Raw genomic sequence first — 21,865 nt, 5'->3', positions numbered from 1 at the left:
ATGTGTAATACGAGCTCTACTACATTAGTTTTTAACGATGGCTGAATGAACAGAAAATTCACCATTATCAGGGAAGGAAGGGTGCTTTGAATGGTTGGTCTTGCAAGCAAATTTCTTGAAATTATGGCTGAATCTTGATGCATAGCGTAATGCTTGAGCTTTAGGATCAGCATTCATGTTGAAGATGTGCTGAGAGATGGTTGCACTGGGGTCAGAAGTGTCGTAAGGAAGCCAAACAACATCAGCTGCTCCTTTTGGTGAATAAGCGACTCGGAACACACCTTGTACGTGGAGATCTATTGTCTTCAAGTCATGATATTTGCGCAATTTACCCATACGATTGGCCCTTCGGCTTTGTGCTTTGTGAATATCAATTAACTCAGCGCCCAAATCATCTTGATAAGTATCTTCATCAATGGCATCTTCTTTATCATTAGCACGCTTGATACGAGTTTCTTGTACGGGCCAAAGGGGCTGAATGCGTCTCTTTGTTGGTTGCAATTCAGCTGCATTCTTTTCAGTTACTTGAGCATACAATGGATGTTGATCTGTAGTGCTGATTTTGAACCAAGCGCCTTCATCTTCTTCCACGACGTTGTCTTCATCGTTCAGTTCCTTGCGTTGAAGAAGCTCCCAGTTACCACCAGTAAGGTTTGCATTGTTCAAGGAAGGTGCTGCGGCTAAACCTGGAAACTCTGCGCTATCATCAAGCCATTCAACATAGTATTCAGTTGTTTCTCCTGTTTGATCTCTATTCTCTGCGAAACCAATTGGAAAGTCTTGTTCAAGTTGAATAAGAGACATTTGTCAGTCAAAACGAGTGTAATGATAGTAGTAAAAGATGGTGTTGTAAAGAAAATGTATTCAGGTTTAGCCTGTATTTATAGTATTTGTTGATGCTGCGGCCTGGTATCATGATGATGGTGACCCTTTCTATAGCCGCAGCACATGATGAGCATTCTCCTTTTTGACGTTTCCCCGCTGATCCGTAGTTGACGCATTTTCACACCTAATTTAGTCTGTCGTCTGTGATTCGTAGTATTGAAAACAGCTTTGCGTAATATGAGACGTTGTCAGTTCGGCATTAGAAGCAATCGTTCAACAATTGTACATTTAGTATAGGGGCAATCACTGCCATATAATCACTGCTTGATGCGATGAAAAAATGAACGTGGCTAGCAGTGTAGATTGCTATTGTCAGGTGGCTAGTTCTGCGTCAATTTGTTATCATTCAAATGAAAAGCATCAGATACGTAACAAGCGGAGGAAATGGCATGTATTCTCGCATCAAAATTTGCCGTCATTGATCGAATTGCAGTATAATTCTGAAAATTGCTATCTCTTGATTACTAACCACAGCCTCAGTAAATCCCAATCCATGCAAACCTATTGATCTAATAAAGCACTGGACGGTATTTTTAATACGCTCGATACAAATGTAGATGATGATTGAAAGATTACAGTTCCATCTTTTCGTGCCAAGTTTTCCAAATTCAACTAGTAGTTGTACAAAATACAGCGCTTTCCATATACATAATCTGCTTTTATTGGCATTCAGTTATGATTACAGCAATGATATTGTATTATGCTTTGTCCTGACATGATCGTCGCAACTGCGTTTCGATTTATAACGCCGTTTACAGATGGGGCATTTAAAAGTGGGTGGTACCTCACATTCTCTTGAAACACCTATCTGATGGATGCTATGAAGATGAGTACGATAGATGCTTCGTGCTCTGAATCTGCATTCGCATACATTGCAATGGGCATTGGGATCATTTATATCCGGTTTTCTTTTGGATCTTGATTTGTGGGATGGTGATAGTATGACCGGTGTCGTATGTGGCTTTCGTATATGTACTTGATATGAGTACCGTGTCGTAAATATAGCATCACAGGGCTCACAGTACTGATCTAATCCACTGATTTCTTTAGGCACAGCATTCGATGCGAATACTGACATGCCTTTATGCATGTCTGTTGTTATTCGATGCTTGTTTCGTATATAATGAATGCAATTTGTTTGCAAGTCTGTTGTCTTGCTACAAATGTTACAATAAAAGCCTTTGATACAAGGATTGATGAGTGGCATAGTAACTGATATGTACAAACAATTCACCTTGATTCTCTGGTGTCTTCTTGTCCTTCAAATCGAGTTCAGGGCGATTATCATGAGCTTTGAGTCCCTGGGAATTGTCTGTCGCTATATCGAGTGGATCTACCAAAGCGAGCTTTGTATCCATTTCCTGTGGTTCTACTTTTATCTCGAGTGGAGTGTTGGTGGGTATCTTTTCAATGGTTGAAGACACCTTTCTATAGTTATCAAGATTGGAAACATCACTCTCGGATTTTGCCGTTCTGAAAACATCTAGAGGCTCTTGTTTCCTACATCTGTCTGCATTATCAAGAGCAATCTTTCGAGTTGTTAGCATTTTGTTTATTTTAACAAGAGTAGTAATGAGAACGTATCGCGTACGTGATTGTGGAAACAAGCAACCTGGGTATATTACAGACAGTGGCGGCTTTGTAATCAGGAGAGCGCGACAACATGAACTTTAAGCATTGCACAAAAAAAATGTTACACATATCAAGATATACAAATAAAACCATTCAAGATGAATCTTAACTGCGGGTATAAATAGTAAGGTGCTTGATACTAAGCAGCCCTCTTCTTTATCTCAGTGTTTTCATTCATTCATTCTATATTATGCTCAAAAAACTATTGTTTGCCCCAATTCTCACTGCCATATGCGCTGCTGAATTGGTTTCAATTGCCAATTACACTGGTAAACATGATTCTAATTGTATGTTTCAACAAACTGTCACTGGAGCCGTGGTCAATGACAAGCTATACACATTTGGTGGCTGCTTCAAAATACCTTATGTTGTGGATCCCAACGATTCTCGGGAAAGCTACATATCTTATGTGAGTCGCCAAAACACCACTGATCTATCTCAAGTATACGACATTTTCAGGGACGCATGGTCATTTGAGACCAAAACTCCAATTCCCATCAAGCATGCCGCTACACAAGTTGTAAATAAGACGATTTACTTTTTTGATATGAAACCAGAGAAACGTTATTCTTCCATGGGCATGTACAAATACGACACAGAGTCAAAATCATGGACTACATTACCGGAAATACCGTTTCTCTGGCATGGTAATCTCAAGTCATGTTACGACGGTAGAGGCAAAGTTTATTTTGTTGGTTCTTATGACGGACAAGAGAGAAATATAGTGCAAATATTGGATACAACCAATGACCAATGGAGTCAATCGCCTATTTTCATGGACAAACGACTGGATATCTGGCAAATGATTTGCAACCAAGACCACATTAAATTCATTGCCAAAGACTTGAAAAAAATAGAAGATGAAGACACTGACAGAACTGTTTGGTATGGCGGCGAAATCATGTCTGACACTTTGGAGTTGTTTAGCACCTCCTATCTTGATGGAACTACGGTATCAGACAACTACACCTTCTCTCTAAATTACGGAAGCGGAACAATCGGTCGTCTTGGTAGCTGGATCTTTGTAGGTAATGTTGGTAGAACTGAGACCACATTCTACAGATTAAACACAATGACACAAGAAAATGTAACCATGGCAACGTTACCTTACAATTTAGCAGCGCCACTTATTGCTCCTGTAAACGAGAGGGAAATCTTGATTTTGGGCGGAAGTAAGCAACTCTCTTACGACAGAACTCATAGAAATGCTATTAAAAACTACAACCACAAGCTGATCTATACACCTCGTAAATATGATGAATTGTAGCTCAACGAATAAAATTATTATTATCTCATCTCAGTCCATATCATCTTATTACACTTGTGTGAGTACGGTGTTATGGTACAACTGCTGAGCAATGATGTTAAACATCTCGGATTTCATAAGTTCTACTACGGAGGAAATTAATTCTGATTCTGAGTACCCTCTGTTGCACAACGAGAAGAAAACATTCGCAAATAGGTAGAAAATGCTTTATTCAATGTAACGCACAAGAAAACCTGGATGAAAGCTCGCTTAAATAAAGCGGTAATATATCCAGCAATACATTTTTATTTTACAAGCTACTCTTTTATGTTGTTAACTCGCGCTATATCTCTTCTCTCAATATTTACTGCCGTAGCATTTGCAGAATTAGTACCTGTTTCTCCGTACACTGGCAAGCACAAGGCAAATTGTCAACACTCGAAATTAACAGGTGCCCTTGTTGATGGGAGGATCTACACATTTGGTGGCTGTTATGCTATCCCTTACATTATCGACCCTGATGATGAATCTGGAGAACCATTCGGAAGATACAATGACCATCAAAATGTCACAGAGTCATCCAATGTCTATGATATAGCTTCAGATACCTGGTCCTTTGAAACTAACACACCTCGTCTACTGCGAGGCTCTTCCACTGTTACTATCAACAAGGATATATACTTTTACAACATTGACTCCAAACCAAGAACGACACAACTCAATCTATGGAAATACAGCACAGATACCAAGACATGGTCTGAACCAGATCAGTTGCCATTTTTGATTCACGGTAGTTTATTAACTTGCCACAGTAACGACAAAATGTACTTTATGGGCTCTCAAGATGGCTATCAAAGAAACATTGTTCGCGTTCAGAATTTGTTGAGCAATCAGTGGGAAGATCCCGTCTATCTCGACAAGCGCATCTACGCAAAGAAGCTTCTCTGTCATGAAACGCATATATCAGTGATCGGTGAGAAAGCAGACAAGGAGGATGACATAGCGATCTTTGATTTTCAACGTGAAAGTACCTACACCCAGAACCTGATCAATGTCTATCACAATGGTTCTGTTCAAATAGTAGAAAACTTCAATATTACCTTGGGACACAGCCGCAATGGTGGAATAGCTCAAGTATTCCCGCTAAAAGAATGGTTTTACATATTTGGTCTAGATGAATCAAACAGCGCTACTGAAATCAGCAAGATCAACACGTTGACTCTGGAAACTGTCAAGTTGGATACGCTGCCTTATGCATTGACCAATGTCTTGATGGTGCCGACCGAAAATGACGAAATCTACTTGTTTGGTGGCGGAAAAGAAAAGATATCTGTTGGTAGGCCAGCTCCCAAGGAAGACCAAAACCCATCAGTGCCCAAGATCAAGACATATAATCACAAGCTTATTATACCTCCTACTGATGTGGTAAAAGAGAGTACAGGTGAAGCAGGCAAACAAGGTGGCCATCTCAAGTTGCAAGCTCCAGATAAATAATAACTACTCCATTGATTTTGTCAGCCAAAATTACATTTAATTGCCGACTCACTTTTTGCAAATATTGGCCAGATTCTGTGCAAAAGCGACTTGATCGAACTATTTTGCGAGATTCGACTCTATAAATGGGGCTTATTTTCCCTTACTCCCTTAAGCTTCATTAAAGTACTTTTCAAGCCAAATCCAATGGTGCTAATAATAATATTTATTTTGAAAAACTTATTGAGTAATTCTAAAGAATATGAATTGACGTTTTTAGCCAAAATGTCGAGATTTTTCATACAAAGATCTCATAAAGAAGATTTCAGTGGCTGCTTTGGATCAATAGAAACATTTTGACTTATTATGTATTATAGTAGAAGTGTTCGTTTTTGGGGTCAAAAACGCGATCGTTTGATTCTCGATGAAAACCATGAGGGGTACCTCATGCTTTTTGGTCGATTTTTGGTCATGTTTTTTTTTGGTCCTCAAAAAGTTGAGCAAAGGTGTCGAGAAGTAAGTGCTAAACGAGAGCAATTGTTTGGTGCTACTCTGGCAATCTAAAATGGCTTGTATCGCAAAAAAAAACGCAGCTCAAATTCACCCGAATTATGCATTCATTTGATTACTTTCGAGCAGTGAGAGATGATGCCCGTACGATTTCTGCCCTTGTAAAACTGATTTGCATAAAGAAGACGCTGTGCATTGTAGCAGAGGCAAATCCAAAGGTGCACGCCACTTTAAAGGGATTTCATATTATAACAGATAGCTTTAAACGTATATACGGCGACCACTATTCAACAAACTGTATTGAAACATGCTCTTTTGAAACGCATTAGACTAATTGAAGGACGCTATTTAATTAATAGCATGAGGTATGGCAAAATGACCTCATAGATGCTAAATAACAACTTAACTCATGCTTGCAAGAAGGCATGATCAAGTTGAAAATTGCTTAGTTGATCAAGAGACGCCGATCAATGCAAATGGCCTTCATTGCTCTTCCGTATCGAAGGCAATGAAGAAAATAGCAAAAGAGATTACTAAAGCAAAAAGCGCAGCAGCAACAGGTTCCTGAAGCAACAATATGGAATGATACCCAAAGCCCTAGAGTAAGCAACCTAGTATCCCGATAAATTTACCTTGCTTTCACCTACACCCATCATATAGTTGTAAGCCCTGTACAGAGATCCTCTTTTTTACGTATAAAAATATTTTAATCAAAATATAAAACTTAATCGTCCTAGAAAACAAGTACAGAGTGTTCGAAATGAATTGCATTAATCCAAGAATATGAATGGCACCTCTAGTAGCTCTCAGGCAAGTACGCATAAATTGGGCGTGTTGCGTAGTGTTTAAAGCCATAAATACCTCAATGTTGTAACATCCTCAATGATGCACTGCTCATCCAATAGGGAAACACTCTTTTCCTCTTTTGTTTAGAGAATGTTCATGTATTTGCAAATCAAACAGTTTCAAACACCCTTCTTTTTTGTCTGTCGCTTAAACAAGTATAAATACAGGGACGAAAATTAGACTTCAAATGACCACCATTATTCCTCCAATCATGCCTGATAAAAAATCTTCTACTACTGCTCCCTCGTCTCCAGTGCACATTAGGGTTCCTCTGAACACACATCCTTCCCATTTGTTGACACCCGGGGCAACCTATGGAGCAATCTTGGAAGACAACAATAGCAGCAGCTTTTACTTTAGTGCGCATGGCGACTCACATCAAGGATCTCCTTTTTCGCTTCGAGACCACTTGGAGTCCTTTGCAGGCTCATATTCTTGGGCATCTGCCTTGTACATGGCAGAGAACCTTAGCATTGCAGCGCCTTCTAAACCTGCGTCTCGACATGGCGAAGATTTCCTGGAAGAAGCCATAGCAGAGGAAGAACAGAGCAAAGCAAAGCTATTGCCACTCGATCATACACTGACACAAACATTGTCGCTCCATGGGTTCCCTCAACTGTCTCGTCCTACCACTGTGGCTTCCATAATGTCTCAACAGTTCCATGTCAATTCCTCTATACCAGCGGTAGCCGTGCCTAGAAAATCAACGTTTGTGCAGTCTGTATTCAACTCTGTCAATGTCTTGGTAGGTATTGGTGTTTTGGCTTTACCACTGGCATTCCGTTGTGCAGGTTGGTTGTTTGGTTCCTTGATCTCCATGTTCTGTGCCTTGTCGACAAACTACACAGCCAAGGTAATTGCTCATTGTCTGGATGCTTGGCCTAATTCCACAACGTATGGTGATATGGGAGCAGCTGCGTTTGGTGATAGAGTAAGAACATTTGTCAGTGTCGTATTTGTTGTGGAGTTGATGACCATCGGGTAAGACAAAGTGTGCTTTTCATTTGTGTGTCAACATGTATTCTTATATTGGCCTGTTGTATAAAGTGTGGCAATGGTGGTATTGCTAGGAGATGGTATCGAGTCTCTATTTCCCTCAGTGGATATGATAGCACTCCGCATTGCGTCCTTTGTGATCCTTACTCCCATGCTATTCTTGTCCATCAGAAAGCTGGCTTATACCAGTCTCATTGGTACCATCAGCTGCGCCTGCTTGGTCACTATCGTCATCTACGACGGCCTCTCCAAAAAAGGAAAAACCTGGAAGCTTATTAAACCCCATGGTAAGAGAGTAAAGAATGTAGCGCAATCCACCAGATCGATGCTCAACCTTATGTGTAGGCAACCGAGGTGATTCCCTCTGAAATATACAATCTCCCTTTGAGCTTTGGGCTAATGATGTCTGGCTTTTCGGGACACGCGGTATTTCCAGCCATTTATCGAGACATGGAGAACCCCAAACACTATGAAACAATGGTCAACTTGACCTATGTTATTACAATGGGTGTTTATATCACAATGGCAATTGCTGGTTACATGATATTTGGGTTGGGAACAATGCAGGAGGTGAGGTAATTATAGTGGGTGTATGATGTCCTTTAATAACAAACATTGTTATGCCCTGCTAATACAGATCACTCAAAATTTGGCTGCAACGCCTGGATACTCAAAATGGGTTAACCGTCTAGCCATTTGGCTCATTGTGCTGACACCTATTGCAAAGTATGGCTTGATGATGAATCCTGTGTGTTTGACGTATGAGTTGTGGACGACAGGTTACGCTCATGTTGAGGCGTGGTGCAAGTTTCATCGCTGGAGACGACAGTTCATCACTGGCTCTGGTAAAGTCATTGTGAGTCTGCTAGTCATTTTGATTGCAACAGTCTTTCCTGGATTTGATCGAGTGATGGTGAGTGTGCGTATGCGAAACACTTACAACTGCTAATGTTTATTCAGTCATTGCTCGGGGCACTTTTCAGTTTCGGCATATCCGCTATATTCCCATTGATTTGCTACATCAAACTGTTTCAAAGTGAAATAAGCACCAAAGAGTATATCTTGATTTACATCCTACTAGCGTTATCAACGGCCATGGTTATTGCTGGTACCATTTGGAGCTTACTTCCCAATGATTTATAATAAAAGCATTTGCAGTAATTACAACAAGAAAAATAATAAGATTTATTTACTACAAGATTAAAAAATAGAGGGGGAGAGGGAGGGAGGGAGGGAGGGGAGAGAACGTTAATGTATATATGATATAAGTGGTAGTTGAAAGAGAGTTAGACTTCGCCTTCTTGCTCTTCATCTTCATGCTGGTAATCTTTCTTTTGCTTTGAAAACTCTTCTTCTTTAGTTTTGATGGCTCGAACTAAATGATCGTCTTGTAGAGGTGGTGGTGGCGAAGATGAAGAAGAAGCGGCTTTTTTATCATTTACATCTAAATTTTCCATGTTATTTGACAGCATGTCCCATTGCTGGTTGCTTTTATCTCCATTTGCGCTTTCAAAATCACCAAAATCATCATCATCGTCATTGCCCTGACTTGCAGCATTGAAGTCTTTGTGATTTTCTTGTTCTGCCGCTACTTTGTAGGATGCTCGTCTGAGTGCTGCCCTTCTCTCCAATTCTTCTGCGTCAGCTAAATGATCAAAATCATCTCCATCATCATAATCTTCTTCGTCGTCATCGTTGGCTGTATGGCTAGGAATGCGGCGAAGAGAGGTAGGCTGTGAGAATTTAGAAAAGTTTCTGGTCCAGTCAGGTGTGATATTGTCATCGTGTTCCTGTTTGTTGAAAGTTAGTGGATAAGCCCTTCGTCATGTCTGTCAGTAGCAACAAACCTCTTCTTCGTTACTGTCGTACTCTTCATCATCCTCTTCTCCGTCTTCTGCGCCATCTTGATTTACATGAATTTCGTTTTTATCATTGACAGAGAAACTGCCACTGTTGTAATTGTATTCTCTATTAAAGTCGTCTCTACCACTGGGCATGTCCATCAGTATTCCAGTCTCTGTCGATGTTGTATTTTTTACTCACGTGATCCAATGATCGTTGTCATCTTCATCATCCTCTTCGAAATTACCATCTTCTCCTCGTTGAGCCAAGAATCTAGAGTACTGACTAGCAGCAGTGCCTTCTAAAGCATCCTCATCATCTTCCTCATCGCTTTGTGGTACATCTAGATCATCATTTGGACGTAATCCGCCTAGAGGTAGTTGATCTCGATCCTTGGTTTCCTTGAGTTCGTTGTTACAATAGGCGTTCCAACCATCCATATCAATATCATCTTTGACGACGAGAACAATGGTTTCTGGATAGCCTTCAAACAGCTTCATGATTTCGTCAGAGATAAAGGTCAAGTGGCCCATGTAACCAGCACGCATGCCTTTGGGTTTAGCACTAGTGAAAGAATTAGTTGTAGTCAAATTTGCCACCTCAATTCTAATTTACCATTCTTCGTCATTGGCTTTTTGAGCAATGACTATCTTGTCTGTCAGCTGGCCATCCTTCAAGATGGAGATGGCTAGATTGCGGTTGAGACCTACATCCATGCGGCCATTAAAGACTTGGTGCAACATGTCATAAATCACATAGTGCAAAAAGTTGTTCCAAGGAAATGCGAAAAAGAGGTCCTACAGTTAGCAGTTGCATTAGCCATGTCTCTTCCAATGCAATTGAGCAAAGTATCCTCACCACACAGATGGGCATGGCTCTATTATCTACGAATTTGGACTTGAGGTAATCGCCAACGGATAGCTCGGGCTCTGATTCAGGTTTCACAGCTTCCTCTGCCTTATCCTCCTTTTTGCTGTTTGTTTCCTCTTTGACCTCTTCTTCCTTTTCTCCATCAGCATTGTTTTCTTCCGGCAACTTGTCTTCCAATTCAGCTTCCTCATCAGGTGTCATGGCGAAATTGTTGAGGTTGGACATGTTGGAGCAATGCAGCAACTCGGCAAACAATTCGCAAATCTTGAGTCTTTCGAATCCGAGAGGCTCTAATTCACCTAGTGTTGTGCGAATGGGTCCATTGACAGATCGAGGCTTGAGTAGCAGGTGTGTAAATTCTGGAACATGATCTCCCATGACTCTGAGCATATCAGCTAATGATACCGAACCACCGGCACGCACGGCTGCAGATTGGTACTCGTACAAGGCAGCTACGGCAGGATCATTTTCCAAATCACTGTTATTATGTCGAATGATATCAATAATGATGGAAACACCGTTGATCAAGGTAGATGTTGCATTGGGCGCATCGGGATCCAGCATGAATTTTGCTAATTTCTGCATTGTTGATTCGCTATGATACCATTAATGGACCTGTGTTTTTCTGCTGCTGCTGCTATATAGCGTACCTCTTTAAATCAATAATCAGTTCATTGATGCCAATGCTGGGTGATTCGGGCAAGCTGGTTTGAGACATGCGAATGATCTCACATATACATTGCTGAGCAATTGAGTGTTCCTACATGCGCTGATGATGAATGCCAGCCCACAGAATTCCATGTGACCCTATTTACCTCACTATCAAGATAGGGATCCAATCTATCAACTAAATTCTCAAGCAAGCCATGATCGCTCAACCACTGCAAAACACAAATTGATAAGCCGAGTGCTCCTATCGACACATGCCATGCTCCACTCTACCTTGACAACACCTTTTCCTTCAGGCAATTCCTCCATGCGAACAAGTGTCAATAGCAAATCCATGATGGCAGATGTCTGCAGATGGGATAGAATCTTGTCCAGATTACCATCCTCTGATTGAATAAAGGTCATCATCTATTGTTACAGTAAATTTGAGTATTTGTAAATTGCCCGAACACCAAGAGCCACCATACCTCAATAGGATATTTAGACAATAACACCCCAATTGTTTTACAAAAATAAGATGCCTGTAATGAATCCAGTCCAACACCTTGTTGCTCATTGTTGTCTGAAGTGTCTGAGGCCCGTCTCGTAGGACATGCCGGTGTATCTAAATAGGCCCAGAATTCCACCAGTAAATCTTTATGTTCAAGCACAATGGCATCAATGATGGGTTGAATTTCGCATGCAATGATCTCGCTTGCTAGGAAAGGATACCTAATATCGTTGCGTCAGTTTAGTAAAACACATGAAATTCAGGTGTGGTCTTTACTTGAATCGTTTGTTTTCCTCCAAATCAGTAGCAGTAATATAGGTCAACAAAGCCTTGATATGCTCAGGTTTGCTCAAACTAAATGCAAAAGATACAAGTTGAGTTGAACGCGTTTCACACTACAAGCAAGCCATGCTACATACAACTCTACTAATTTAGGGTTCATCGACTTGGCTTCTTGCAGCAAATCTTCTTCTTCCAACACTTCTTCTAGAGTAACATCTTCCTTGTCTAATAGAGTGTCTAATGTGGAACTATTAAAGCCAAACCGCCAAAACATGTTGTGTTACTTTTTTTTTCAATCTTTTTAAAAAAAGGTTTTTGCGTATAAAGTAGGGGAGGAGGAAAGGGATTAAGAAGCGTTTATCAAGAGGGAAAAAGAGAGAGAGAGAGCGAAAAGATACGTTATAAAAGTAAGGGACTAAATAACGAAAAAGGAGGAAAATGAGCCCAGTGACCAGCTTTGAAATTTACATTGATGGCCTTATTCTCTCACTCTCTTGCTCTTCAGCTATGCACAAATCTCACCAGTGGACTTTTAATACCACATTCGATGTCATCAGCCTTGTTTGAAGGGGGTGCTATCTGGTGTGTCCACATTGTTGATTGTGTAGATCTGCAGTTGATCAAATCATGCTACCACATGCATCTGGAAATGTTTGTGCGCATTGGATCTGCTGGCGCTTCCTGTGGTTTGCTAAGGATGCATTTGCCATGTCTCGGTATCGTCCGTGAAAGCGATCCATCTGGTTGCCATGTTGTGCCTGGTTGCTAGGGTCATGCAACTGTCAAATTTTGTTATCAGATCAAAATGTTGCTACGGAGATGCATGGCTAAATTAAATGTTTGTTTCTTTGGATGGATGATTGCTGATTTGATATGGTAAAACCCCTATTCTATACTGATATCGATGCCATTTTGCATTCATTTAATCGTAGCATGTTGCTAATGGAGTAATCCACTTATAACAAATGCCTCTATATCACCCAATTCTACTCCATTGCATGTTAAATCAAAGAGCATGAGCAGGATCTCATAAAGCTAATAGGCTTGGCATGACACTTGGACGACCTGTACCTTGATGTCAAAATCAGGAAAATCACCGCGACGTCTCATCCCGCGGTCATTGAGATCATCCAACATGGGAGATGTTAGATGAAAGGGCCGGCTGCCCTGAGCGATACATGATGGTAATGATGACTCTAAATGAAATAGGAATATAATTATAAATATAAAAATACAAAAAAAAAAAAAAAAGTGAAAGAGAGCACATGTTTCATCTGAAGATGATGATAGAAATAGAAGATTAATCTCTGCTTGACTTTTTTGCTGTATGAATGTCCGTTTACCATGTTATACTGTACCAAGTTGAATGATTTTCAACTTCAGTGTGATGCTGTATAACCATCTGTGCTTCCTTATGGTGTGTCAATAGGCACATTGCATGATTTTTGAACAATTAAAAGCTTAAAAAAATCAGAGCACAAAAAATCAGATGTTGTTTTACGATGGTTTCATACAAGATGAAGGATGGCTATATAAGAGAGGAGTTTATGTTTTGACATTCATGTCCTTTTTTTGGTTTCTCGATAAAGTTTTTTCAACCTTCCTTCCCTCCTCCTCTCTCTCTCTCTCTCTCTCTCTCTCTCTCCTAAATATTAGAATCATTCAACATGAATACAAAAGCAATTAGTGAATATGACATGATCATTGTTGGCGCTGGTGTGGTAGGCTGTGCTGCTGCCAAGGCATTTGGTGAAGATGGGCGCAAGGTCTTGTTGCTTGAGCGTGATTTGAGTGAACCTGATAGAATTGTTGGTGAACTGATGCAACCTGGAGGCATGCACGCTTTGAGAAAGCTCGGCATGGAAGGTAAGGCTCACTATTGTGTGCATAGTGCCAATACTCAATCTACAAATGGCTCCTAGATTGCGCAGAGAACATTGATGGTATCAACTGTTTTGGTTACAGTGTGTATCGCGATGGTGAAATTGTCGAACTTCCCTACAACAAGGATCCTACTACTGGCAAGCAAGCTCGCGGCATCGCTTTTCATCATGGTCGCTTCATCCAAAACTTGAGAAAGTCTGCCACCAACACAAAGAATGTCACTGTCAAGGAAATGACAGTTTCTCGTCTCTTGACTGAAGATATAGGTGAAAAGGTAATTGGTGTCGTTGCCAGTGTAAAGGACGGCCAAGAAGAAAAGATTTATGCTCCTCTGACTCTTGTTGCCGATGGTATCTTCTCCAAGTTCAGAAGAGAGTTCACTGATCGTCAAACCAATGTCATGTCTCATTTCGTCGGTTTCCTCATCCATGATTTTGAATTGCCTTACTCTCAAAAGGGTTTTGTTGCTATTGCCAAGCCTTCTCCCATTTTGATGTATCAAATTGCTCCTCATGATACACGTGTCCTTGTTGATGTTCCTGGAGAATTGCCCAAGGTCTCTACTGGTGAACTCAAAAAGTACATGGAAGATGTTGTCTGTCCTCAGTTGCCAGCTAATATGAGAGAGAAGTTCATGGAAGCCGTTCAAACTGAGCGTTTAAGACCTATGCCCAGTGGTTTCCTTCCTCCTGCTATCAACCAACGTGATGGTACTATTCTTTTGGGTGATGCTTTGAATGTGCGTTCTCCCTTGACCGGTGGTGGTATGACCGTCGCACTAGAGGATGTGCTTACCTGTCATGAATTGCTCTCCAAGAAGAATATTCCCTCCTTTACTGATTCTGACTTGATCATTCAGGCCATGGATGCTTTCCACTGGAAGCGCAAGTCTTATTCTGCCGTTATTAATGTATTGGCCATGTCTCTTTACTCTGTCTTTGCTGCTCAAACTTCAGATATGCTGGTCATTCAAAAAGGTTGTTTTGAATACTTCAAGTTGGGTGGTAACTGCATTGCTGGTCCTGTCGACCTTTTGGCTGGCATGAATCACTCTCCTCTTGCTCTCATCTACCACTTTTATAGAGTTGCCATTTATGCTATCTTTATCATGATCAGAGATGGTGGTATTCTCGGCCTTCCTCAATCTCTTTACAAGGCTTTCACCGTCTTCTTTACCGCATGTGTCACCATCTTGCCCTTCCTTTGGGGTGAACTCAAGGGCTAAATGGCCCATAGCATACACTTAAATTACATACATCATCCACATTCTAGCATTCCTTTTATTACAAACCCATATTCATATAAATCCTTTTTTTTTTTATCATTCTAGGAATTAATGTAAATACATAGAGATCTAATATAAAAAAAAAGAATTTTTCTTCGTAATTCAATGTCTTGAAAACATGTTTGAAAGCAATAAAACGTTCCAAAATAAGGGGATTTTGCTGACAGCGCGTAAAATCCTTGGCTTTTCATGGGAGCAATCACTAAACTATGTAATGCCTAGATTAGATATTAGCTGTTTGTCATCCTGAATGGAATTCCAGGCCACCTATGTAGACATTTCACGCCATTGATCTCGCCAAATCACTAGCCATGTTAACAAATTTAATCTACTAAAAAATGGTCTCATAATAGACTATATTACGGAAGGCTAAACCGAGACATTCGATTGAGCTATTTTGCATAGGCATTTTATACCCTCAAAACGCGTAATAGATCGATCCGTACATTGAAATTACTTGGATCTCTTGATGATGTGACAAAGATATGGCGCAACGACTACATTCAGTGCCTTACCTCAGGACATTGATTGCATTGAAATGTGTTCCATCTAATTGTATTTACAGCCAAGAGAAGAAGTATCTCCATGCGATCTAGCCTGGGGTCAATGGTTCGATGGATGCCTACCGTTCAAGCGTCGATTTTTTTCTATCCGGGAATCCAATACAGCAGGATAAAATAGTTTGAAACATCCGAATTAAAACCTAATTTAAACATAGGATTGACATTTGAAAATTGAGGCAAATCTGTGTCGCGGTCCTTGCAATTGAAAAAAGGCTTCTGTGGAGGTTCTGCTAACCTAGATCTCATTTGGAATGAGGTTTGTATTTACAAGATGGCAATATTGTGTTTTGCATCAAAAATCGCACTTGTATTGGCAATTGATATTGATGAGTATTTATAGAATACTAAAATGCTTAATAAATCAAAAAGTGATGAATTAATCCAAGCTAGAGTACCTCTCAATTCGCAATCCCTTTCTTATTCGTTAAGAAATCATTGATTACCTTCATGAGGAAGGCGCTCTGGCAGCTGCCAAAAACGATTGAAATTCAGCTTAGCCTTTCTGTCTCGATTCGTTAATATATAACTAAAATTCGACTTATTCAAACTATTTTGGACGATCCGACTAGTAAAATGTGATAATTATCTTATACCCTCTTAAGTTTTCTTGAAGCACTTTTCGAGGCGCATCCAATGGTGCTAGCTAAAGAAAGTGTTTTGAATAAAATTATTGAGTAATGTTACAAAATATGAAATGAGGTTTTTGGCGAAATTGTTGAGGTTTTATATATATAGGTCTCCCAATCAAAGTTTCAGGGGTTGCGTTGGATCGAGAGAAACATTTTAGTTGGGTATATGCCATAGTAAAAGTCTTCATTTTTGCTGTCAAAAACGCGATCGTTTGATTTTCGATGAAAACCATGAGGGGTACCTCATGCTTTTTCGTCGATTTTTGGTCATGTTTTTTTGGTCCTTAAAAGGTTGAGCAAAGGTGTCAGAAAGTTGCTACTACTCAAGTACAATTGTTTGGTATTAATCTGGAAACTTAAAGCGGCTTTAAACGCGAGAAAACACTGCTTAAATGCATCCAAATTTTGCTGTTTTTTGCATAATTCTGACCGTTAAGAGTTGCTGCGAGCTTGCTGTTTGCCTGTATGGGTTTTTCTCGTTAATATGGACATGAAACATTCACGGAAAGTCAAATTCACTATTGCAGATCTGCTTAACTAGGCGCTTTTCGTCTACCACACTCTGCTTTTAATCCTAGTACAGCAACATTTAAGACATGTAAAATTGGCAGCACATCGTAGTACATCTTTTAGGTCAATAGCGCTTATCGTACACCAACTTTTACTAGTGTTAGAGATGCCTTACTACAACTATTACATTTTTACACACATTTAATTGAGATGATTGCAAATTATGACCCTTTTTTTTTACAATTTAAGCGATTACGTGCATCTATGGCAACGGGATCAACGTGATATTGTATGTTTTGGAACAGTAAGTCGCAATGCCAGTTGCGACAGCAAACGCATTACTCGGGAAACAACAAAGGTAAGAGATATGCGCTCATAATGCACTCATCTTTCCGAGCTTTTAGTTTATAGCTTAGTGAAACTGTACACGGGCAAATATGTACCATGTTTAACGAAAAGTGTACATGTAAACGAATAAGGAAATAAGCCGAGACCAGACTGGGCACGTATTTCAAAGAGATCAGTGTGTAGAGGGTTTTGTGTATGAAATCATGTCGTACATTCTTGTGCAAACAACGGCAGCATTCCGTCGTCAAATTATTTCTGGGCTAGATGAGACCCTAAAATGGTAGATCCGAGACTACATATTCATCTAGTTGGATGCCATTTTAGAGTTTCATGTTTTTGTTTGATTTTTCAGGGCAAAAGAAATGGCATCCATGCTTGATGTCAGTAGTATAATTTATTGATAGAAAATATCACTATTAAGTATTAGGTATTACAACATTATTTACGAGATATACATTTTGAGCGTATAGTTGTATTAGAGAGTATAAGAGTATTTTTTTTTTCACTGCACATTCATCAAGTTCTCGATCTCATGTACTTGCTTTGGTACCAGCGTCAAGTTTTCGTATCCATCATCAGTAATCACGACAGTATCTTCAATCCGAACACCACCGACACTTCTATACTTGGCCAGTATAGAAAGGTTAAAGTAGTCCTGATACCCTGGAAATTGTGTCCAAATATTTAACATGGCATCATTAAAATATAAGCCGGGTTCCACCGTCAACACCATGTTCTTCTCTAACGGCCTTCCAAGCAAGAACTCTGTGATGGTAGGATCGTCCTCTTCTTGCTGGCTTGTCAGCTTCTGGTCTTTGCTGTTCAAGTGAGAAGTTTGAGTAGACATTCAAGAACTAAAGATATAGCACTCACCCTCCCACGTCATGGACATCTAAACCTAAGCTATGACCCAGGCCTAACGTATGGAACAAATGTTTTGAGTATGACAACAATTTATGTGACACAATCGATCTAACTTTAATCCTTACCATGATAATAAAAGGCACTGGGTACACCTCTTTGAATCAATTCATCTTGATCACCTTTCAAGATGCCAATGTTAATCAGCTCATGGCATAGTACTCTTATAGCCAGTCGCTGCATATCAGTCCAGTAGATGCCTGGCTTTAGATGTGATAACACAGTCTATTGTACAAAGTATTAGTCCGCGGGCTTACAAAGAGATACATGTATAGAATATGTACCTGCTGCATGTTTAACACAATATTATAAATAGTTTTGGCTTCTTCGGAAAAGACGCCGCGCACAGGAAACGTTCGTGTGATGTCGCTACCATAGCATCCCTTTTCACCACCAGCATCAACAAGCACCAAGGAATGGGGGCCATCAGGTATCCTTTGGTTGTTCTTTGAGTAGTGTAAGGTAGCAGCACGGGGGCCAGACGCAACAATTGGAAGGTAAGCTTGATTGTATATTTGATGCAGGGCACAATTCCACCGAAACAGGGCAGCAAGGTGAGCTTCAGTCATGCCCGGCTGAAAATGCTGCATCAGAGCAATATGAGCCTGTGAGGATCCATGCATGACTTGACGTATGAGATCAATTTCCCAAGAAAATTTGATGAGCCTTGCTTCACTAATGGCAGGTGCGAGCAATTGAGAATTGATATTCAATGCCGGTGCTATTTTGGCTAAATGGGATTGATGCTGATCGTTGAGGACACATGCAAAGTCTGGATTCAAAGTACGGAGTAACTGCACCAGGTCATCTTCTTGCACTATTTCGTCCACATTGTACAGTGCCAGTAATTCAGCGGTATCGTGCGTTGGGCCTTTCCAAAATATATCGTTTTCAGGTACATTGGGTGGAATGAGGTAGACTCGTTCTGATGTTGAATCAAAGACAGCTTGAAAACCAGGCTCATCCACACCTTTTTAAATCGACATGTTTAGCAACCTTGGTTACTACAGTTCAATTCACCTGATTTCTTTACCTGTCAAATAAAAGAAATTGCTCTCTTGGCGAAACTCTAGGTCGACATCTGTGTTGTCTCGTGTTTTCTCATCTTTGCCTCTGATGTATATAACAAACGGTGCATCCATGCCAATCAGCTGCTTGACTCTAAGGCAATGCTGCTTTGTAGGCAGCACATTACTTTGTTTGTGAGCGAAATAGAGTTTCTTTGGTGTAATAGTGATGGGATGAGGTGTCATATTGATTGCAAAAATGCAAATAAATAAAGAGAGAAAGAAGAAAAACCGGTTATAAATAAACTGCGTATATTTTTATACGGTTAAAAAGAAAGTCTGCTGATGGCACACAAACAATTTTATTCAGGCACAGATATCGCCCTTCCCTTCTACCGGATCATCACCCCAATTTAGGCCTGTCGTATTTCTTGCGCAAATGGAGCAGTGATGAATTAAGGCATAGCTCAAGCCACTTGCGATGCAACGCATATGACCACATCAAACTTGCAGCTTTTCTAGTATGTGATCAGTGCTAAATTTCATTCTATATCAGATGTCGATTTCCAAATGCATTGATCACAATTTACCTTCCAATCAATATGCGTTATTCTCGCCATATTTGGTATTTCAACAGATCGCTGCCTTTTCCTGATTGCCCGCTATTTAACATATCTCTCATCCAATATTGTACATATTTTCAAGGTGCATACCGTTGAAGCATCGCAGTATTATAACATTTTATTCATCATGCTCGGCCATAACAAGGTTATTTTTGATAGGATTAGTAGAGGCACCGCTACGGAAAGCGACATGGCTACCAGGCTTGTCCTTCATCTCCAATTCCATTAAATCTGCGATACGATGATTAAACTTCTTTCTTGGCCAATACTGAACAATCTCATCAGTGGTATCCTTGTTGTACAAATCTGGATGAACGCCAATGACATCCCTTCAATTCAAATGACATGGATGTTGTTAAATGGTATTTAGACGCTAAACCGATGTCATGCAAGATGAATGTCTTTGTAGTTGATTTTCCATTTGGGAAACTGGTCTTGGCTTACAACGCGGCCCAGCAAAAAGACACGCTGCGAGCGATTGAATAAAGCTTCATCAGTTCCTTCCTTGCAAAAGCGGTAACTTCTGGTACCAATGGAGAGGTTGGCAGTTCAATGTTCAAGATAGAGAATTGCGAGGGGGGGGGATATTGGAAGCAAGCAAAAGCTTTTCAACATCTCTTTCAGCACTTTATACATTTTCGCTGATTACTTGGTATTGACAGTACTAGCCATCTAACTCTTCTCTGATGTATAATCGTGTCATTGTGATAAGGCACAGTGTGCTCATGACAGTAACTGCAATAGTATGTTGTGTCATTACATATTGATGTAGCACATGTTTTGCTTAGCAATCCAATCTGGCATCACTCTAGGGCCAAAGTTTATTTATACAATGCTGTCCTAAAAGCAGTTCCACAACTCCTTGAATTCGCGAGTATAGGCATCAACTACAGAAGGAATATTTGTTACAATGATGTTTTCCTTATTCTTGTAGCGAGCACTATCATATACACTTGTTAACATTCATGGGTCAATCAGCACGCAAGACTCTATATATACATACCCTGCAGACCAGTTGAACGAACCAGTAATGATAATCTTGTTGTCAATGACGGCAAACTTGTTGTGCATGAATTGATCACTATAGGTTATCGACGCATTAGTACCACTATAGCAACCGCATTTGACAAGCTCACCTGTTGTCCTTTTTAAAGGGAATGCCAAATCTCTCGTGCAATCTAAGCACATCAGCGCCTTTACATTCATCCATTTGGTCATTGTCAGTGATGATTTTGACATCAACGCCGCGTTGCTTGGCGTCAATCAGCACGTCAGCCGTTTCGTTGTCTGTCAAGGAGAACACACACACATACAAGGATTCCTTGGCTGATGATAATGCAGAGTGAAACACACTGTAACTCTCCTCAGAGGGGAAAAACACGGGCATGCAAAAAATGCCAGAAGGCAAATTGTGCAAATACTCTGGACGGAATTCAGTGACACGAACACGGTGGCGAGGATAACAAGGCCTGCTGTTACTGTTGTTGTATTGAGCACTGTTGTTGTCATAACTGTTACTCGAGTGGCTGTAAGAAAAGTTGGTGGTAATCGTGGTCTTGGTCTTCTTCTTTTGACGACGACGCACAGTTTGGAACCCTCCAGCACCGCCAATCTCGCGAGATTTAACTTGAACTTGCTCAACCACTTCTTCGTATTCGTCAGAGTCATCTTCCTCCTCTGATCCATCTCCTTCCTCCTCGCCACTTCCAGCATCGCGTCCGTACTGCTCCTCCTCCAATTGTTGTTGGCGAAGTCTTTCGTGTTCAGCACGTTCAGGGGCATAAATATCGCCATTATTTTGATCGTAATACGCCTTCTTTTCAAGCCAAGCACTCTTGGTTTCCTTTTCATTGGCTGCAGACCACGAAAGCTTATTTGACTTGGTATCATCGTCATCGTCGCTGTCCTCCTCTTCAGCTCGTTGCTGTTGCTCATGTTGTTCTAAAAATGGTTTGACGCCCAATGTAACACCAATGAAACTAGAGACCTGACGCTTCAACACAGAAAGCACTTGCCTATCGCTCTCTGAAGACATGGCTCTGTCTGCGTTGGCAAACATGCTGTCTAAAAGCAGGACAGCTTTATCAACCTGGGGTTCTTCGTCTTGACGCAACAAACCGTTCAAGTGAACAGACATTTTATCTAGCAACGAGCTACTGGAGACGATGGTATCAACAGATCGCATGGACTATACATGCCGTAACAAACGCGTTGGTGTGAAAGTGTGTCTCATACTAGTTGGGATTTTGCTAGCCTACCTGTTTCAACAGCTGCGAGATGCTCATAGGCTTATCGTTATCCCAAGGGAGGTCTTCAGACATCTTTAGTCACTTTTAGTATGGTATAAGATAATA

General features: G+C 40.5%; 9 protein-coding genes across 9 annotated transcripts; 4 read left to right on the top strand and 5 right to left on the bottom strand.

The window, feature by feature from the left end:
* Positions 1 to 24: 24 nt before the first annotated feature.
* ATC70_003656 (uncharacterized protein) lies at positions 25 to 804 on the bottom strand (the record flags this gene model as incomplete). The annotated part of the gene is made up of 1 exon (XM_064823011.1): positions 25 to 804. The coding sequence occupies one exon, from the start codon at positions 802 to 804 to the stop codon at positions 25 to 27; it is 780 nt and encodes a 259-aa protein (XP_064679611.1).
* A 1,247-nt stretch (positions 805 to 2,051) lies between these two features.
* On the bottom strand, positions 2,052 to 2,432 carry SFT2 (protein transport protein sft2; the record flags this gene model as incomplete). The annotated part of the gene is made up of 1 exon (XM_064823010.1): positions 2,052 to 2,432. The coding sequence occupies one exon, from the start codon at positions 2,430 to 2,432 to the stop codon at positions 2,052 to 2,054; it is 381 nt and encodes a 126-aa protein (XP_064679610.1).
* Positions 2,433 to 2,707: 275 nt separating this feature from the next.
* CLB2 (G2/mitotic-specific cyclin) lies at positions 2,708 to 3,784 on the top strand (the record flags this gene model as incomplete). The annotated part of the gene is made up of 1 exon (XM_064823009.1): positions 2,708 to 3,784. One exon carries the CDS (start codon positions 2,708 to 2,710, stop codon positions 3,782 to 3,784), a length of 1,077 nt encoding a protein of 358 aa, XP_064679609.1.
* A 306-nt stretch (positions 3,785 to 4,090) lies between these two features.
* Positions 4,091 to 5,257, top strand: ATC70_003653 (uncharacterized protein; the record flags this gene model as incomplete). Its single annotated transcript, XM_064823008.1, has 1 exon — positions 4,091 to 5,257. One exon carries the CDS (start codon positions 4,091 to 4,093, stop codon positions 5,255 to 5,257), a length of 1,167 nt encoding a protein of 388 aa, XP_064679608.1.
* Positions 5,258 to 6,779: 1,522 nt separating this feature from the next.
* Positions 6,780 to 8,537, top strand: ATC70_003652 (uncharacterized protein; the record flags this gene model as incomplete). Its single annotated transcript, XM_064823007.1, has 4 exons — positions 6,780 to 7,573; positions 7,640 to 7,883; positions 7,934 to 8,158; positions 8,226 to 8,537. The coding sequence occupies 4 exons, from the start codon at positions 6,780 to 6,782 to the stop codon at positions 8,535 to 8,537; spliced, it is 1,575 nt and encodes a 524-aa protein (XP_064679607.1).
* Positions 8,538 to 8,874: 337 nt separating this feature from the next.
* ATC70_003651 (uncharacterized protein) lies at positions 8,875 to 12,015 on the bottom strand (the record flags this gene model as incomplete). The annotated part of the gene is made up of 11 exons (XM_064823006.1): positions 8,875 to 9,378; positions 9,436 to 9,577; positions 9,632 to 9,994; positions 10,046 to 10,227; positions 10,289 to 10,895; positions 10,951 to 11,060; positions 11,116 to 11,181; positions 11,243 to 11,377; positions 11,437 to 11,680; positions 11,736 to 11,813; positions 11,879 to 12,015. The coding sequence occupies 11 exons, from the start codon at positions 12,013 to 12,015 to the stop codon at positions 8,875 to 8,877; spliced, it is 2,568 nt and encodes an 855-aa protein (XP_064679606.1).
* Positions 12,016 to 13,408: 1,393 nt separating this feature from the next.
* Positions 13,409 to 14,850, top strand: POR1_1 (Mitochondrial porin; the record flags this gene model as incomplete). The annotated part of the gene is made up of 2 exons (XM_064823005.1): positions 13,409 to 13,607; positions 13,664 to 14,850. 2 exons carry the CDS (start codon positions 13,409 to 13,411, stop codon positions 14,848 to 14,850), a joined length of 1,386 nt encoding a protein of 461 aa, XP_064679605.1.
* Positions 14,851 to 17,462: 2,612 nt separating this feature from the next.
* On the bottom strand, positions 17,463 to 19,134 carry TUB1_1 (alpha-tubulin; the record flags this gene model as incomplete). Its single annotated transcript, XM_064823004.1, has 5 exons — positions 17,463 to 17,778; positions 17,834 to 17,876; positions 17,950 to 18,106; positions 18,166 to 18,851; positions 18,915 to 19,134. The coding sequence occupies 5 exons, from the start codon at positions 19,132 to 19,134 to the stop codon at positions 17,463 to 17,465; spliced, it is 1,422 nt and encodes a 473-aa protein (XP_064679604.1).
* Positions 19,135 to 20,351: 1,217 nt separating this feature from the next.
* On the bottom strand, positions 20,352 to 21,832 carry SCS2_3 (phosphatidylinositol-binding protein scs2; the record flags this gene model as incomplete). The annotated part of the gene is made up of 4 exons (XM_064823003.1): positions 20,352 to 20,451; positions 20,515 to 20,592; positions 20,648 to 21,699; positions 21,770 to 21,832. 4 exons carry the CDS (start codon positions 21,830 to 21,832, stop codon positions 20,352 to 20,354), a joined length of 1,293 nt encoding a protein of 430 aa, XP_064679603.1.
* Positions 21,833 to 21,865: the final 33 nt, after the last annotated feature.

Source organism: Mucor velutinosus (genome assembly GCF_035048745.1).
Source record: "Mucor velutinosus strain NIH1002 chromosome Unknown tig00000165, whole genome shotgun sequence".
NCBI lineage: Eukaryota > Fungi > Mucoromycota > Mucoromycetes > Mucorales > Mucoraceae > Mucor > Mucor velutinosus.
This window is presented reverse-complemented; position numbering and strand designations above follow the sequence as displayed.